Source organism: Leishmania infantum, chromosome 5, assembly GCF_000002875.2.
Source record: "Leishmania infantum JPCM5 genome chromosome 5".
Lineage (NCBI taxonomy): Eukaryota > Euglenozoa > Kinetoplastea > Trypanosomatida > Trypanosomatidae > Leishmania > Leishmania infantum.
The window spans coordinates 370734-388035 of NC_009390.2; the positions used below are offsets into that span (position 1 = coordinate 370734).

The 17302-nt window shown below is 55.9% G+C and overlaps 8 protein-coding genes across 8 annotated transcripts; 2 read left to right on the plus strand and 6 right to left on the minus strand.

Moving 5' to 3' along the window:
* Positions 1 to 301: 301 nt before the first annotated feature.
* On the minus strand, positions 302 to 571 carry LINJ_05_0990 (conserved hypothetical protein; the record flags this gene model as incomplete). The annotated part of the gene is made up of 1 exon (XM_001463025.1): positions 302 to 571. The coding sequence occupies one exon, from the start codon at positions 569 to 571 to the stop codon at positions 302 to 304; it is 270 nt and encodes an 89-aa protein (XP_001463062.1).
* A 1798-nt stretch (positions 572 to 2369) lies between these two features.
* Positions 2370 to 2681, minus strand: LINJ_05_1000 (conserved hypothetical protein; the record flags this gene model as incomplete). The annotated part of the gene is made up of 1 exon (XM_001463026.1): positions 2370 to 2681. One exon carries the CDS (start codon positions 2679 to 2681, stop codon positions 2370 to 2372), a length of 312 nt encoding a protein of 103 aa, XP_001463063.1.
* An 869-nt stretch (positions 2682 to 3550) lies between these two features.
* LINJ_05_1010 (methyltransferase-like protein) lies at positions 3551 to 5395 on the minus strand (the record flags this gene model as incomplete). Its single annotated transcript, XM_001463027.1, has 1 exon — positions 3551 to 5395. The coding sequence occupies one exon, from the start codon at positions 5393 to 5395 to the stop codon at positions 3551 to 3553; it is 1845 nt and encodes a 614-aa protein (XP_001463064.1).
* A 950-nt stretch (positions 5396 to 6345) lies between these two features.
* Positions 6346 to 9105, minus strand: LINJ_05_1020 (conserved hypothetical protein; the record flags this gene model as incomplete). Its single annotated transcript, XM_001463028.1, has 1 exon — positions 6346 to 9105. The coding sequence occupies one exon, from the start codon at positions 9103 to 9105 to the stop codon at positions 6346 to 6348; it is 2760 nt and encodes a 919-aa protein (XP_001463065.1).
* Positions 9106 to 9623: 518 nt separating this feature from the next.
* Positions 9624 to 10061, minus strand: LINJ_05_1030 (conserved hypothetical protein; the record flags this gene model as incomplete). The annotated part of the gene is made up of 1 exon (XM_001463029.1): positions 9624 to 10061. One exon carries the CDS (start codon positions 10059 to 10061, stop codon positions 9624 to 9626), a length of 438 nt encoding a protein of 145 aa, XP_001463066.1.
* Positions 10062 to 10555: 494 nt separating this feature from the next.
* Positions 10556 to 11629, minus strand: LINJ_05_1040 (stomatin-like protein; the record flags this gene model as incomplete). The annotated part of the gene is made up of 1 exon (XM_001463030.1): positions 10556 to 11629. The coding sequence occupies one exon, from the start codon at positions 11627 to 11629 to the stop codon at positions 10556 to 10558; it is 1074 nt and encodes a 357-aa protein (XP_001463067.1).
* A 1451-nt stretch (positions 11630 to 13080) lies between these two features.
* On the plus strand, positions 13081 to 14412 carry LINJ_05_1050 (hypothetical protein, unknown function; the record flags this gene model as incomplete). The annotated part of the gene is made up of 1 exon (XM_001463031.1): positions 13081 to 14412. The coding sequence occupies one exon, from the start codon at positions 13081 to 13083 to the stop codon at positions 14410 to 14412; it is 1332 nt and encodes a 443-aa protein (XP_001463068.1).
* Positions 14413 to 15352: 940 nt separating this feature from the next.
* LINJ_05_1060 (putative ATPase) lies at positions 15353 to 16789 on the plus strand (the record flags this gene model as incomplete). Its single annotated transcript, XM_001463032.1, has 1 exon — positions 15353 to 16789. One exon carries the CDS (start codon positions 15353 to 15355, stop codon positions 16787 to 16789), a length of 1437 nt encoding a protein of 478 aa, XP_001463069.1.
* Between the last annotated feature and the right edge of the window lie 513 nt (positions 16790 to 17302).

The following is a 17302-nucleotide window of genomic DNA, read 5'->3' on the forward strand; positions in this document are numbered from 1 at the left end:
GTCTGGAGAGATGCCACTCTACGCAATCCGAGACAGAGAGGGAAAGGGAAAGAGCCAACTGGAGGGGTGGAGGACGAAGAGAAGGGCAAACATTGGAAAGGGGTCGGGGTTGGGCAGAGAAACACATCTGGTGCTCGTCCGGCGTCACGTGTTGCACCCTCGCACGCACGCAGGCGTGTGAACGGATATGTTTCTGCCTTTCGTCTTGTGTGTTTCTTGAGTTTTGTGAGAGAGCAAGCGATGTATGCGTGCATGTGTGTGCTGCCTGCGCTTACATGACGAAAAGGAGGGGCTGGGGCTACTACTCCGCCTCCTTGCGCTGCGTCAGCTCTGTTCGCGTGAGCTCGTGCGACTGGCAGAGGTGGAAGGCCTCGGTGAGATGGACGCAGTCCGGTGCCCAAAAGCCCTGATCGCTGATGCAGCGCTGTGCCTTGGCTCTGAGGTCCATGCACTTCTCCATTTCCTTTTGCTCTGCCACCTTCTTCTTGAAAGACTCCGGCACCTCGTCCCACTCCATCTGACGGCCATTGCCGACGGCGTACGTCTGGCCACCGCCCTTGATGACGACCATCCTGACGGGAGCGGAGGAGGGGGAGGGAGGGAGGGGGGGCGGTCTCGTTTTTTGTCTCCCGTATGTGTGCGTGTCTGTGTGTCGGAGGTGGACTGTAATGACGGTGTACAGTTGCTTCTTTCGTTTTCGCTTCTTTCAACGAGCTGGAAGAGAAGGGGAAGAGGAGGGGGGGGAGGCGGCGGCGGCAGTGAGCGCGCATGCGGAGAGGAGTGGGGCGGATAAGCGGGTCGGTGGTCGGACGGCCTCCATGTCAGCGCTCATCCGCAACCGAGTAGGCGCACCCGCAGAGAAGGTGTGCGTGTATGTGTGTGTGTGTATGGAGGGAGGGGAGGAGGGCGCCGACGGACAAGAATTACAACGCCCAGTTGCACCACACGTCTATCTCCCACCCCCTTTCCTCCTTTTGTGTGTTTCACACGCACTCGGCTCTCTTCCATCACCTCGATGCCGTTCCCCCCCCGCGCCACTTGACGTCCACGGGAACGCGCAAGGGGGAGGGGGGATGGAGTGCGAGAACATCTGCGGTATGTCTTCTCTGGAAGAAGGTTCATTGTTGGTGTAGTACAGAGGAGCACACAGACACACGACGTAGAGAGAGAGCAACGAAGAAGCGAGACAACAAGAGCTGTCGACGCACAAGTGAATAAGCAACGCAGAAAGGGGGAGCAACAGCAACCATGTGAGACATCCGCCGTGGCTCCCCATGCTCGGCTCCAGCACGTGGTGGACAGAAGCACGGCTCGCTCTGCTCCCTTCCCACCCTTCCTTCAACGCATTCACGCTTGCGCGCATACACACCAACACATCATTACTCTCTTTCCTTTTCAACACCAACGACAGCAACGATGATGGTGAGGTGGAGGCTGCATACAGAGAGGGAGAGGTGTACTGACGTGGGGTGGTGGTGGCTGAGGGAGGAGGGAGGAAAAGCCGCATATTAGCGCCAACGTGAGTCCAGAGCATCATGGACGAACAAGAACAGCTACCACGACCCCCCACACCCCCACACGTACACGAAGACAACGAGTCGCACGCGCGTAGCAGCAAACGAAAAGAGAAGACGAGGAAGCACAACGGAGACGCACAGGGGCGCTTTTCGGGGAGAGAGGGAGGGGGGCAAATGCCAGCAAACAAATCGACCCCAAACAGCGGGTGGCGAAGCAAGAGGAAGCACACAAAAACAAAAATGTCGGTGGGCACAATGGGAAGATAAAACGGACACACACACACATACATATACATGTGCGTGCATGTGTATTGTATGTGTGTGTGCCCGTACACAGCAACGTTCGTACGTGTCTCTATCGCTCTACCTGTCTGCATGGGCATGTGCACGTACGTGAAAAGAGGGCGTGCGAACCAAAGAAGTCGCGGCGTTGGGGTGTGAGGAAGGGAGGGCAGAGCGTACCACGCACACACTATGAAAGCAGAGATGCCGCCACACCGACCCCATTCCACCCTATCCCCAGCTACTCGATTCACACCGACTCACGCGCTGGGAAGAGAGCGAGCGAATCGAAAACAAGGCAGTGGCACTGATGCTCATATCTGCACATGCACATATGCAGTGCGTTTCTGTGCGTTGGCTGGGCCGAGAATGGCAGTAGATGTCGGCATGAAGGTGAGGGCAGTGGGTGGAAGAGGGGGAGGTGTGCGTGTGTGTCGTCGTTGCCATCGCTTCGAAATATGCATGGCAAGGGGAGACACAACTGAGGTGCTGCTGGTGGCATTGATCGATTATACGCGACTTTCATCCCTTTAGTAGCCGACGTGAAAGGGGTGCGAGCATGAATACGCATCACTTCGTGATGTTCCACACCAGTGGCTCCTCGCGGCAGAAGGGACACTTGCCCAGCTGCTGCGCATCCGCCACGCACAGGATGTTGCCGCAGCACCACAGCTCTACAAAGCAGCCAGCCGGCGGCGGCTCGAGGCAGACGCCGCAGACCTCCTCGTCATCGGCGCCCATGCTCATGTTTGGCGGGATCAAAACCTGACACGTCTCTTCGTTCTGCTCGTCCTCTGCGTTGGCGGCCGGATTGCTCAGCAGGGCAGCGCCGAGGAGGCCGTCCCTGGCCCCCAAACGCCCACTGGCTACCTCGGTCTCCATGTTGTGGGCCTGTGTGGATTGCATGGGAGGTGATACTTGAGAGGAAGAGAGCGCTGAGAGCACGCGTGGATAGCTGAGAGAGCAGCGAGAAAGGGCAAGCGAGGGAGAGGGCTCCTGAGGGTGACGAGTGCGTGTGTGTGCAAGGGTGGGGAGAGAGAAGTGGTAGTGGGCGATGCAGAGAAAGCACTAGAGTTAGATCGTACTTCCTACGCAGCTGGCCGGGGGGGGCGGAGGGGCCCGGGAGAGAAGACGCGTTGATAAGGATGATGGTAAGCCCCCGCAGCATTCACAGCTCTCACCTTAACGCCTTTGTGGCCCGATCGCACCGAGTCGGCCTTTCCTCTCTCCCCCACGGTCACACGCAGATACAGATAATCAGAAAGACACATGCCAAGAAGAGAACATGCGCGCACTTGTGCTGCTCACGAATGTGTCTGTGAGTGTAGCTGTGCGTCTCTACGCCTTGCAGTGGCGTGTCGATCGCTTTTTGTTTCTTTGGCTGTGTCGAGGGGTTTGACGCCTTAGAGGAGGCGGAGGCCGGGAGAGAGAGGGCGCAGGCGGCGGCACGTTACGTGTGCTAAAACCCAGACCACGCAACGCACGCCGCCTACAGACACAAGTAGGCTTGCGTCCTTCATCCCCTTTCCCACATACGACTACCTGCATTACACGAGAAAGCATACACAGGCACACATGCAACGATGAACACCGTCGCTACCATCGGTGCAACCACTCCTGGCTCCATCTCGCTTTCTTCACCGACGCACGTGCAGGAGCAGACGCGAAGAAAGAGGAGAGTCCGATGACATGAAGGGATGCGGATGGAGATATCGATGGGGTACGGAATCGTCTTCGTCCTTCATCATCCTTCACGGTCGGCTATGGCCGACCGTCTTGTGAGACGCATTTGCGAGGTGCGAGGCCGCCTGCTTCGCCGCCCGCAGCTCGATGTTGCGCTGCCGATTTGCCACAATCTTGTCCTGCCCGTCCGGCCGGCTCTGCTTTCGACCGCGCCGGTTGCTTCCATCGCTGCCGCTGCCGACATCCACCCCTGTGGCAGGGGTGGAGGGGGAAGAGGCGTCTGCAGACGCCTTGTACTTGTGCGCTGCCTGGCGCTTCCGCTCGCGCTTGGCGCGGTAGTGCATGTAGTCCGCGTTGTCAGGCAGCTCCGTTGCGTCCATGAGCACACGCAGGTCATCTGGGGACTTCGTCGCGGCGCAGGATTCGCGTGACGGCGGCGGTATCGGCACCGGTGCGACCTTTCGTAGAACGATGAGGCGGCGCACAACCTTGAGCGATACCCGCTGCGCGATGTTGCATACAATGCGCAGGGATGGGTGACTGGGTAGCTCGTCGTCCGTGTAGTGATCGGTGGTTGGGTGCCAGAAGGTGAGATGGCCTCCGACGACGAGGTACGTGGCAGCGAACATGACGAGATCCAGCAGCACCTCGTGGGTGGGGTAGGCAGAGAAACTGACAGCTTGCTGCTTGGCGGCGTTGTCGCTGCCAGCCTCCGTAGAAGCCGCCGCTGCCGCTGCCGTTGGGATGGTGGCAGCCGTCGTTACCACCCTTTTGCGCGGCTCGCGTAAGCCGTACGGCGGGTCCGTGATGATGCTGTCGAAGATGCCGCCGGAGCCGAGACGCAGCGCGCAGGCGTGCCACGTCCGCGGCCACGCGGAGAAGTTCATGCGAGCTCTGTCAGGCGGTGGCAGGCAGTACAGCTTAAAGTTGGTGATCATGTTTGGCAGCACACGCTCCTCCTCCGTCAAGACGCACAACTGCTCCTCGGTGTAGGCCGCGAGCGCCAGGCGGCGTTGCTGCTGCATCTGTGGACTCGTCTTTCCTTTCTCCGTGCCAGCCCGCATCGCCCGTCCATCGGCGTCTGAGCCGAAGGTTCTGGCGCCGTAGTGCGCCGCCGCGATGAGCAGGCTGCCCGTGCCGCAGAACGGGTCGTACACGTAGTGGCCGCGACACACGCCTGACATGTTCACCATCATGAGCGACTCCTCCGGCGGCATGGAGGTGGTGCCGATGTAGGGCCGCTTTCGCAGGTCGTACGTAGCGAGTAGCGCACTGCGGCTGGACTCGACGCAGAGGCGGCAGTGAAAGACGCGCAGCAGCGGCCCATTCGATACCCATCCTTGCGCTCCAGGCGGCGCGTTCTCGACAGCGTGCTGGAGGAATATGTAGTAGGCGCGCCCCGGCTGTCGCCACTCGACCTCGCCAGCGCGCGGCACACGCTTCAGCACTGCCTCCGCCACTGCACGCTTGGCGTCCGCGGAGTACTTCTTGCCGATTGTCTCTACCTGGTAGGAGTATGTCGAGCTCGTGAGGTGCGTCGTCTCGTCCTCGCCGACGAAGGCGGTGGCAGCGGTGGTGGGGAAGGAGGCCAGGGATGGGCCTGCAGATCCTGCCGCGCTACCATGGCGCTCTTCGAGGCACGCGTAGAGGTCCTCCAGTGTAGGGGCAGTCTCAAAGAGCGTGTACACTCCGCGCAACAGCGCGCAACGCTCCGCGAGGGCCTTGAGCTCGGAACGGCTCGCCGGCGACTCGAAGACACTGAACCAAAACGTATCGGCGCCGCCTGCAACCCATGGGATTTTGTCGTCCAGAAACGTGATGGGGACGCGCAGCGTGGCGGCTACAAACTGAAACTCTGGCAACCGAAAGTTGGCCAGACTCGCCGAGGAGGCAAAGACTGCCACGTACTTCATTGCTGGAGTTCAACACCTCGCGCTCTCTCTCCCTTGCTTCTGCACTTTTTTGCACGCTTGCTTCGACGGCGGAAAAGCAGCGGGGCAGAAGAGGCACACAGTGGGGAGGGTGTCGGTTGTGCGTGCGTGCGTGTGTATGTACTCCAGCGTATGAAGTCGGAGTGCAGTGGATGCCTTGTGCGCGAGGCCTTGAGAGGAGGAACAGGATGGTGCGTGAAGAGAAGTGCATGTGAGGGAAAGGAGTTACTTGACACACAGAGAGAAAGAGTCAAGACGGCGTGGAAGGTGGATGCTGTCCTTCTCCGTTTCCTCCATCTGCAGCTAAAATCTCTCACGACTGTCTGCTGCACCTATCTTCTTCCCCTTCCCCTCTCATCCTCCTCCCGCTGTGTGTCTATGTGGATCTGGGAGTGGGGGCGCGGGAGTGGAACCACACGTCATGTGATGCAGTGTTGTTTTGTTTCGTCCTTTCGTTGCCGTGCGTTCTCAAGGATCTAATCAACATCCAACCAGCGCAAAGGAAAACACGCAGACGTACATATATATATATATATACATGTATATGCGTCTATGTGTGTATATACGTCTGCACATACGTGCCGCTGCCGTCGAAACAACCTTGGCTGCGTGCATGCCACCGCTCTCACTCGCCATCCCTTGTCATTGCTCCTACGGTCGCACTTGTGATCCATGACGCACACCTGCCCACAGGAGGGAGGGAAGGGAAGGGGAGGGGAGGGGGGGGGCTAGTTGTACATAAAGGGAGCAGAAGGAGAAAACAACAAGTATGACGAACGCCATCCGCGACACTGAGAAACGCGAGAGCGCGTCAGGCGAGGTTGATGAGCCCGTACAGAGGCTCGCAGTTACAGACACACCGACGAACGCGCCTTCGCTGAGGGAGGCAAGCACGTACCCACGTACCATATGCGGGTTCCTTGGTGTCTCTCTCAGTGAGTGGGGTGGTACAAGGCGGCGAGACGCGGGTCTTCGGCGAGTCGCTGGGCTAGTTGATTGTACTTTTCACTCGCATGATCGATGTGCTGCAGCAGCCGCTCATCCAGCACCTTCATACGCCATGTCGCCTCCTTGCAGTAGAGGGCAAAGGCCTCGGTCTCCTTGTCGCCCTCCAGCGCTGATGCATCACAGTTTTTGCGGTACAGCTGCTGCCGCTTGTTGAATTCCACCTTTTCCTTGTCCATGCGACTCTGCATAATGTGGCCTCGCTGGATGAGCCGATCCTTCAGCTCCTGCAGCGCTTCGTCTCTCACCTGCTTCGCCTGTTCCATCGACAAGAGGACGCTGAGATAGTTGCCGTCGAAGTCGGCCGGCATCTCGAGCTTGGCGATGTAGGGGGCAAGGTAGTCCTTGCGCGACTCCTCGCGACGGGCTGCCTCGGCGAGCTTCCTTGCGCGCTCCGCCTCTGTCTCCTTCGGCCTATTGCGCAGCGTGTCGTACACACTGAGGACGTGCTGCGGCTTCTTGTGTTCCTGCTCGATGCTCTTGAGAATGTCCATGCACTCGTCTGACATCACCCGCTGCTCCATCAAGCACGCCGTCTCCACAGCGTTCAGCCACTTGCGCTCATTGTACAGGTCGAGCTCGCTTGGCGGCTCCTCGCCGGGCAGCGAGACCACCCGCATCGGCGGCTCTGCCGGCTTGCCCGCAGCGGAGGCGGCGATGTACTCCTCCACCGAGGACGACGGCTTTGCGAACATGTGATATGGACGGAGGATGCTGCCCGCGTCGTAGTGAAAGAATACCCATATTTCCCCCACCGTGGGGGCGCTGTTGTTGCCACCACTCTTGCTCTCCGACGCAGGGCGCAGAAAGGTCGTCTTGGCCACGTCCTTGCGTGCCGGCACACTTTCATCGCGCAGAAACTTTTGACTGATGCGCACCGGATCCAGTCGTGGGTATACATGCAATGCTGAGACGTTCCCAGGGCCCTGCACAATGAGGCTGTGCATGTCTCTCTCACGCATCGTGGATGGGCGGCCGTAGCTGAAGCTGCGGTACCACAGTCGGTCGCTCCGACCCTTGTAGAGCTCCTTTACCTTACGTAGCGTGCTCGCGTCGTACAGCAGCTCCGTGCGGCAGTACAGGCCGTCGCTGCGCGCTCTCCAGTAGAACTTCATGGTCCGCTGCTTGCCAGGCTCGTAGATGAGCTCCCGAAGGCCCTCGACGGACGTGTTGTGCATGCGGCCCTTTTCGTACCACTCCACCATCTTGCGGGGCCCTCCCGGGACCTTCTCCAGTGATACCGACGACGGGCTGGATAAGATCAATGACTCCTTGGAAGACGACTGCGGGGCAGGTGAGGGAAAGACAGTGGCGCGGCGGAGCTTGTCGGCACGGTGAGCGTAGAAGACGTGCGTCTCGTGCAACTCGGCGTACTCAGCGTCTGGCACTACCACCTCCAAAATTCGATAGTCGCTCTGCGAGTAGGGTGCGTAGCGGCGCACCACGGCGTTGACGTACGTGATTTCCTTGTATCCAGCGGGGTAGCGGCTTTCGTACTGGTGGCGGTTCAAGATCAGCTCGTTCGACCACAGATTGGGAATATACATGCGTCGACTCCTTGACGAGTCGAATACTTCAACCGTGCTCACTGTGGCGGCGGTCGTGGTCGCGGCCAGCTCGCTTGTGAAGGCGCGCCGTGTCGCCGATAAGGTACCGGTGAGGCTCTCCACCTCGTCGTCGCTAAGGTTCGCATACGAAAAGAGGCTTTCCCACTGGCTTCGATCGGCTAAGTCGGGGGAGAGGGAGCTCACGGGAGCCTCAGGTCGCATGTTCACGTGGTAGTCTTGGTGGTTGAAGAGCGCCTCGACCGAGGTGTACCGACTGTCAGTGGCAGAGAAGGCTATCAGCTGCCCCGTGGAGGGCTCCACAAAAACCGCCTTGGAGACAGACCGCCTGCCGCCAGGCAGGACGAGCACCCAGGAGTGAATTGGCTTGACAGCACCGCCTCGCACATTTGGGGTGTCGGTGTTCTTGGGATAGTCACCGGCACTGGCCATGACGCTTTCCTTCTTTCTGACCGATGCTGGGTCGGGATCTGTCGTCAGTCGCAGCGTCAGCTTCTCTGGAATCAGGGCCATATACGGGTTATTTTGTGGCATGTCATCTTCCACTTCATCATCGGAGTTGACCTCCTTGGGCAGCTCGCCTTCCCACATGGTGCTTTTCTGATCAGACAAGCAAACAGCCTTGGTTGCGGAACCGACGACAACGTAGGCGTTGAATCCGGCGCCAATGAGAAAAGATGTGAGCACGAGGGACATTTCAAAGCAGTTTCCAACCTGCCAGTCCAGCGCCGTTGCGGGCGAGACAATTTGCTGCGGGAGTTGCTCCACTGTGTCGTCGTACTCGTCGTCGTACATGGATGGATCGTAGAGAGGCTCGTAGCGCACGTAGTCGGCCACAAACTGGCAGGCCCCCTCCAAGTCAAAAAGTTCGTCGTACGGCAGCGACGTTGGTCGCACAAACGAGCATATCATCTTTGGCCGCTGACACTCGTTATTCGGCAAGAGAAACAGTGACTTGCGGTCAGGAAAGTACTTGTGGTACAGGATGTCAAACTGCGTGGTGACTGCGATCAGGTTGTCATCTGCTGTGGTGTTGGTGTAAAAAGAGGCGGGAATATCGGGAGACCGGAGGAAGGCCTGGAGCCGATCCGCCCTCGATGCGGTAGCGGCCGACGAGGCCATTAAGGCTGCGTTCCGGTTGGTAAATGCAGTAGACTTACAAATGTGGGCTTGTACCAACATCAGAAAAGGGCAAAGGTGAAAGCGCGAGAGAAGCTTGGTGTTCATTTGCCTAAAGCGGCAAGTCAACATGAACACTTGATAATGATACACTTTTGTCTGTAAGCTCACCATAAAAAAAAAGCAGGCTAGAGGGCACACAACTAAGGGCGCCGAAGCTATTTTAACGGCGATGCACTGCTTCTGACAATTTCCCCTTTCTCTGCTTGCGTTTCTTCGCTTCGTTACTGGCCAGTGCGCATCCGCAGCGTTTTCCTTTTTTTTTGTTCGGTATGTAGAGGGGCAATCCACGAAAGCGAATTGAGAAAGCTAGACGAATTCGCTATCATGGGAGTCTAGCTAGTCTGCGTTGCTGAAAAAGAAAAAAAACTAAGTACTAATGATTCTCGCACGACATGCTCAGCTTATGAGATGCGCGGAGTGCGGCTTTGTACGCAGAGGGCTTCAGGAAGAAAGAAGTATTACTGCATGTCCTTGGGCCTAGCGATGAGGACAGTCTCGTAGTTTTTGCGGCAATACATATCCCAGTAGAAAACCCCCCATGCAGCGGCAGCAATGCAGAGTAGCGCGCAGTACAACGGCGAGACGGTCAGGAGATTGATGTCGCCAGGCATCACCAAGCGTCCTGAAAGTGTCTGCGGAGTGAAGGTTTCGTAGTTCATAAACGCTGCTTCGTTACGCGCACCGACCTCTGCACCCTTAGCGCTACTCTTGTACTCGAACGAGGAGCGTGGGTGATCGGCCATAGGCTTCATCTGGTAGCTTTTTGCAAACTCCTCCACTTCAATACGCTGCGCGGCGTCCGCCGCGCGCATGTTCTGAGAGCTGGCATGGAGGAAAAGACTGGTGGCAAAGGCGCTGCCACGGCGTGAAGAGAGCTTGAGGAAAGTGCACTGCATCTTCCAGTGCGTTCTGCGAAAAAGAGAGTTTTGGTGAAGTAGCTACACCTTTGTTTGGAAATCAGCGGAGCTAGCGAAAGAAGCAGTATGGCAAAGGAGGAGGAGAGGAATAGGAGAATGCTAGAGAAGAGACCAGTAATCGGGATGCCACAGTTTTATCTTCTTTGTGGAAATGAAACCACTGTGAGGAATAAGCTCACATCCCATAGGCGAATTTGTTTTCAGCCCCATTCATCGCAAAGTATAACAGCACTTTTTCAGGGAAAGCAAACGATAAAATTACAGGTACGCCGCAAACGAATGTGCTGCACGAATGGTGCCTCACTGCGTGATAGCAACAGAAACGGAATAGTTTCAGGCCATTTGTTCGTCTTTGAGCCAGAGGAGCACAAGGCACACCAGATCGAAATACTGTGAGGGTTACAGCGCGGGGCAACACACCGCAGCGCTAAAACAAAAACACACTTACCAGCTCGAAAACTAGTCTTGCTTAGCTACTTGCCGGTTGGCGGCGAACACTTAGCCGCAGAGGTGGCGACAGTGTTGAACACGGAGAGTGCTTGGGTTGCAAACGTCGCAGGATCACTCACTGGCTGAGACATAACCACTGTGTTGGATTCTTTTGCCAGTTCGCCAAACTTCTCAATATAGCTTTCCGCCACACGGAGAGAGATGGCCTCGTTGCTGTGCTTCGCCTTTTCAATAGCATCGGAGACGATGGAAATGTTGTCGGACACTGCAGCTGCCTTTACTCGGATGGCAGCTGCAGCGCCTTCAGACTGCCGTTCAGCTGTGTATTTCTCAGCGTCTGCAACGCACTGCTGCGCAATCTTCATACCATTAGCACGGTTGATCGTCGCGGTAGACTCACCTTCGCTCTCTAGGATGAGCTTGCGCTTCTTTCGCTCTGCCTCAGCCTGCAGATCCATCGAGCGGCGCACCAGCTCGCTCACAACAATATCTCGGATTTCGTAGCGTTTGCACTCAATACCCCACTCGTTTGCTTCACGACGGAGCACTTCCACAGTGCTCTGGTTAAGACTGGCCCGCTCCCTGAAGAGGCTATCCAGCGACATCCGCCCGATCTCGCTGCGCATTGTTGTTTGTGCCAAGTTAATCAAGTTGAACACGGGGTTCTCAATATTGTAACTGGCTTTACAGGAATCCACGATCTTGAGAAAGAGAACCCCGTCAATCTCCACCATCACATTGTCAGATGTGATTGCTGATTGGTTTGGAATTTCGATACCCTGCTCCTTCACATTGTAGTTGTAGCGAATCTTATCGATGAAGGGCACCACCACCCACCATCCAGAGTCCAGTGTGCGGTGATAGCGACCAAGTCGCTCCACGACGTATTCGTGGCCTTGCGGGACAATGTTGAAAAACGTATTTCGTGGTGGGCGCTCAATAAAAGAGGCAGGGTCAAGCAGCATTTTCTGCGAACGCTGCATCATCATGCGCGAGGAAGCGCTGCCTCCCGAAGGGTGCTCTTGAGGGGCCGAGTTGATGGGATACGAGGCACCTTGAGCCCCGTACTGAAGAAGTACAGTTCCACGACGAAGCATCTTTTTGCTCCAACTCGCATTTGATTCTTGAGTTTAAAGCCGAATGAAAGCAGCGAATGCAGAGGAGGAAAATGGAGAAGAGCACTTCAACATTAGCGGGTGGCGGTGAGACTGAAGGGAGATTGAGAGCGGCTGACTTCAAAGGGTTTGTCTTCTGTTCAACGCTCATCTTGCCATGGTAGAGAAGCGGGAAGTAAAAAAGCAGAAGTGCAGCGCTCTGTGTCTTGTTTTTTGATCACGTAGCAAAAATGAATAGTTGGTCTGTGCAATCGCATGGGGTCTCAACTGGCTTCCAGTCCAGGTGCTGTTAGCTTCATAACGGCGAAAAGTGAGCTTTTGAACATGTTAGATTCGAGGGATGAAGTTTCAAGCCGCTGATACTCAAGTGCGCGTGTGCTGGTTTTGCCGCCCAGCGAAACCTTCGCTGTTGTAGGGGATCAGCTCCCTGCTGAGGTGGTCAACCCCCTCACCTTGCACAATGCAGTGATTCCACACAATGTGCAACACTCTGTTTTTTCACGTGTCTGCCATGCCATAGGACATCTGTTCAACTCTATCTGGCTTGTTACAGGCCCATTGCGTGGTGCAAGGAAGCGGTAGACACGCGGTATAGCAATGCCGACTGAGTCATCTGAGCACGGCCTCTGCCCTAAGCTATACCCAGTCTCCGCTTCGCAGGTTGCCTCACAGTCGCTCCCAATCATGCCGACCGCCATGTGGTGCATCCCCCTCAGGGTAGGTGAGGCCCCCACCAGCAGGCAGTGTGAGGGCCGAGTGGGGGGCACGCCAGAGTCACGCCGGAGCTCCGCCCACCACACGGATGGCACAAGTGTACTCACTGTCGCAGGTGGCTCCGACGCAGCGCCGTCCTGGACCTGACACTGCCGACATCGGCGGCGACACATCGCCCTGACCCCCCCACGGGGGTGGGTACTCGACCCTCACACCGCGCTGGGGTGTCCCCCGCCATCAGGGATGTATGTGTTTTTTTTTCGCTGATTTTCCAGAAAAGTGAAATGAGGGAGAGGGGGAGACGATGCATGCAAAGCTGCCTGGAACTGAACCTGAAGATGTCACGCTCTTGAGAGGCATCACAGGGAGTAAGCATGCGAGCGTATTTGCAGCTCATGATCTGGAAGAGGGCCTTTTATAGGTGTGTGTTTATCTTCAGGTAAGGGAGCTGATAGAAAAAAAAAAGATAGCGGCACTGCATACCGTGTCGCCAAGCTGGGCACAGTTTAGTGTATTCTGCGAGCCAAACGGATGTGCACTTCTCTCTGTCTGACTCCACTGATTATTTGCCACAGTCGATCTCATCGTTTTCCTTTTGTTGCTTAAACCGCTGTCCCTCTTTTGTTTTCTGTTGCTTCCCGTTTTGCAGTGATTAGCAGCATCTTGCCATTCACGGTCGGTACTACACGTGCATTTTTTTCCTGGCCAGAGGTGCAGCCATGTTTCATACGTCACGCCTCGCCGTTCCACGGCTCGCCACAAAGACGAGTGCGCTACTTACACGGTCAGGCAAGGCGGAGAAGTCTGTCGCACCACCAAATCCTGAGGCTAGAACTGAAAACAGCACCGTTAGTGGCGTAACAGAGAGGACCACCGCTCCTCTGCAGCCTCCCATTATCGACAGCACAAAGGAAGGCAGAACACATATTCTTCCACAAAAAGTCTTGAAGGAACTGCTCAACTCTGTGTCGGCCGGGCAGCAGAACTTTCTCTTTGGCTCTGACAAGGACGCTGGCGACCCCACCGTTGGGGTGCTTCGTGCTACTGGAAGCTTCTTTGAATCGATCAATACGGCTTACGAAGGCCGTATGCTTCAAGAGCAGCAGGTCGAGGTAGAAAACTTTGTTGCAAAGCGTCGCATACATTACATGCAGCGTCTCAACGAAGAAACAGAAGAGTTTCGGCGTGAGCAAAAGGAAATTCACGATGAGATACAACGGTTGGAGGCGGAAAAGTACAAGAACGACCTCAACAACGATGTTATTCAGTTTACAAAGGCCAGAGAAACAGAGTATGAAGCTCGCCTGCATGCGGATGTGGAGAAGTATCACAACGCACTTCTTGCGTACCGAGCGCGTGCGAAGAAGAGTGACCAACTCGGTGCCAACGGTGAGACCCCGCTGAAACAGCTGAATATGAACGTGATTGAGATCATGCAAGAAATGGAGATGGACGACACCCTGCGCGACTTTGGCGATGCTGCTGGCATCGGGAACGACCTTTCCGATCAGGATATTCGTAGCTACGTAGTGCAGCGAACCTGTTTCTACGAAAAGGTTGTGCAAGATGAGGTCCACGAGTTCACAAAAAGGCGCAAGAGCTTTTATGAGGATCTTCTGGAAGCCCGAGCAGTTCGTCACGCGGCCAAGGTTCGAGCGGACACGGAAAAGTTTCACAGCCAGCGGCAGAGCTACTACGACGAACGACTGACTGCTGACGGCTCGTGGATGGCCAAGTGCTTTCAGGAGCACTACAATCGCTGTTTTCTGCAGTCGTACGCGCGCCGAGCCTGGATCGAGCACCGCCGCTACCAAGCCACGTTGGAGGGCATCAAGCTTGTCACGGAAAACGGCGAGAAGGTGCCGGCGATATCGAACCCATCGGATATCAGTATCTCCACTTTAAACGCTGAAATACCGCTTTCCACAATCCTCGACATGTACGAAAGCGAAAATATGGCAGAGGTTACACGAGATGTTTTCCTCAAAGCTGCGCGCCGCGTTGCGGCCGACTATGCGCCCTACAGCGTCGACGAACGCCCTTCGGCGTGAACACTACGTTCTTATAGACCGCGAACAGTACACTTGAGCGATTTAAACCTTTTTCATATTATTTTTTTTTCCCCTTGTTTCATGAACCATAATATCGGAGGACACCCCAGCGCGGTGTGAGGGTCGAGTACCCACCCCCGTGGGGGGGTCAGGGCGATGTGTCGCCGCCGATGTCGGCAGTGTCAGGTCCAGGACGGTGCTGCGTCGGAGCCACCTGCGACAGTGAGTACACTTGTGCCATCCACATGATGAGCAGAGTGTCGACGTGACTTGGACGCATTCCACCTGGGTCTGACTGCCTGCTGGTGGGGGCCTCACCTACCCTGAGGGGGATGCACCACATGGCGGTCGGCATGATTGGGAGCGACTGTGAGGCAACCTGCGAAGCGGAGACTGGGTATAGCTTAGGGCAGAGGCCGTGCTCAGATGACTCAGTCGGCATTGCTATACCGCGTGTCTACCGCTTCCTTGCACCACGCAATGGGCCTGTAACAAGCCAGATAGAGTTGAACAGATGTCCTATGGCATGATAGAAACGTGGCAAAAAAAAAGAAAACTTTTATCGTGACGTCGAGCGCCTCTTTTGATTAGCTAACAAGCTGTTTTACACGATTAAAAAATAAAACAATGCGCTGTTTCAGGCTTAAAGGCTGCCTATGTTAACGTCGCGCTTGTTGGATTCCTTGTGGCGCGCTTGCGACGCGAGCCTCGGTGGAAGTAAAAAGCACATTGATTTTTTCTATGTAGGCTTGCTCAATCAATCTTTTCTCTTCTCCCTGCTTTCTACTGGTGCAGCTGTTTGTTGACTGCATTCTGGGCTCATCAGAGAGTCACAGACACACTGCATGCGGTGCTGTGTTTTTTCTTTTTGTTTACGCTTGCTTTCACGCGTGCTCAGAGCTGATTTTTGTCGCTTTCTTTTCCGTAGACGATTCTTAATATGTTGCGGCGAGCGTCTGTTCTCCTCTCCCTCCGACCTTCCGAGGCCTACCGGCAGCTTGTCTTGCGGGGCGACATCTCAAACGATGAAAATCAAATTAGTGCTCTGCCTGTGTTTGACCGTCTTTACGATGATTTGGTGAAGTACACAAAGGAGAGTAAGCGCATCGGCGTTCCGAAGCGGCAAGTGGAGCTTCGCCCTCCCAATCGTCTAGGAATTATCCCGTCTCTTTTTCTTCGTCGTGAGCAGGAGAAAAAGGTGGAGCAGGCCCTTAGCGATGACAACAAGGCGGTATACCATCCCCTGTCGCACGTGAAGGGGCTGTACGTCTGGGGTGGGGTGGGATGCGGCAAAACCATGCTCATGGACCTGCTGTACGATAATGCGCCCCCCGAGATCCGCAAGCGGCGCCTTCACTTTCACCAGTTCATGCTGGATATGCAGAAGACGTCGAACTCGATCCGCTACAAGTCGAAGGAGGAGATGCAAGATCCTGCAAACCGGACAAACATGGTGCGCTACAACATCAGTGACAATCGCCGCCGAACCCCGGATGCCGAGATCAATCTGTTCGACGAGGTGGCGCAGCGGATGATCAGCGATGTTGAGCTTCTTTGCTTCGACGAGGTGGCCGTCTCTGATGTGGCACACGCCATGATTCTCAAGCGTCTCTTCCATTCATTCTACAAGATCGGCCTTGTGGTCATCTTCACTTCAAACCGCCCCCTTGAAGACTTGTACAAGGATGGCCTGAACCGTGGCGGGTTCATTCCTTTCATTGATCTGGTGAAGAAGCAGTGTGTTATTCATCACATGAAGAGCAACGTCGACCATCGGTTGCTCGGCCACCAGGCGGACACCTACCTCACCCCGATGAACAGTGAGAACAACTCCAAGTTCGAAAAGCTGTTCCTCGAGATGTGCAAGGCGATGCCTGCGACGGAGCGGAAGCTTGAGGTGTTTGGGCGCGACGTCATTGTGCCGCGGGCATGTGGAGGTGTGTGCTACTTCCACTTCTATGAGCTCTGCGGCGGTGAAAAGTCTGCGGCAGACTACGAGGTGATTGCCAAGACGTTTCACACGATCTTCATTAATGGTGTGCCCCAGTTTCCGTACGAGAACAGCGATGTGAAGAGCCGGTTTCTGTTGCTCATCGATACGCTGTACGGGCATAGGTGCAAGGTAATGATTCACGCTGCGGTTGAGCCGCCGCAGCTGCAAGCTCCGAAAGAAGAGGCCGCAGGCAGAATAGAAGGCGATGCTCAACGGTTCGATCAGCTTTCCGAGTTCGAGCGCGAAAGTGGTAATAAGCTAGTGGATGCGGATGATAGCGCGTTCCAAATGGACCGGTGTGTGTCGCGTCTGTACGAGATGCGCACAAAGGAGTACCTTGAGATCCCTCATGAGCCACAGGAAGTGGATTTATCTACGCGATGAGATGCAGCTCCGTTGGTTCTGGCCCCGCCCTTATTTTCGTTTTGTGTACTTGAAGAACGAACTCTTCCAGCGAAACGGCGCATACGCTTGCTGTGGGGACATTCATCGACGCGTGTTCTATATACACACATCCACACCCAATAGGGCATGCGTGACCGTTGGACATGGAGCATCAGCAAAACAACAACAACCAGGCCCAAGACAAGAAAAAAAGAGAAAGGAGGCGTGGTGCCAACCGACAAGTCCATGAAGGGGCAGCGGACGGGCAAAATCAAAAGGGAACGAGAAACAAAAACAAAACAAACGAGAGGGCAAACAGTACCACCACCCCTACTCCTACCAGTACTACAAAAGAAGGAAAAAGGTGGGCCGGGCGTGCGCACGCGCTTTGTGCCGTGTCTTCCCACCCCCTCCCCCTTCCCCCTCCCTGTCGGGTCCAGCAAAAGCGGCTTCACCCCCCTTGTAGCCTCTTCTCTGGGCCGTATCCAGGCGGGGGCGGAACTTCGAATGCGC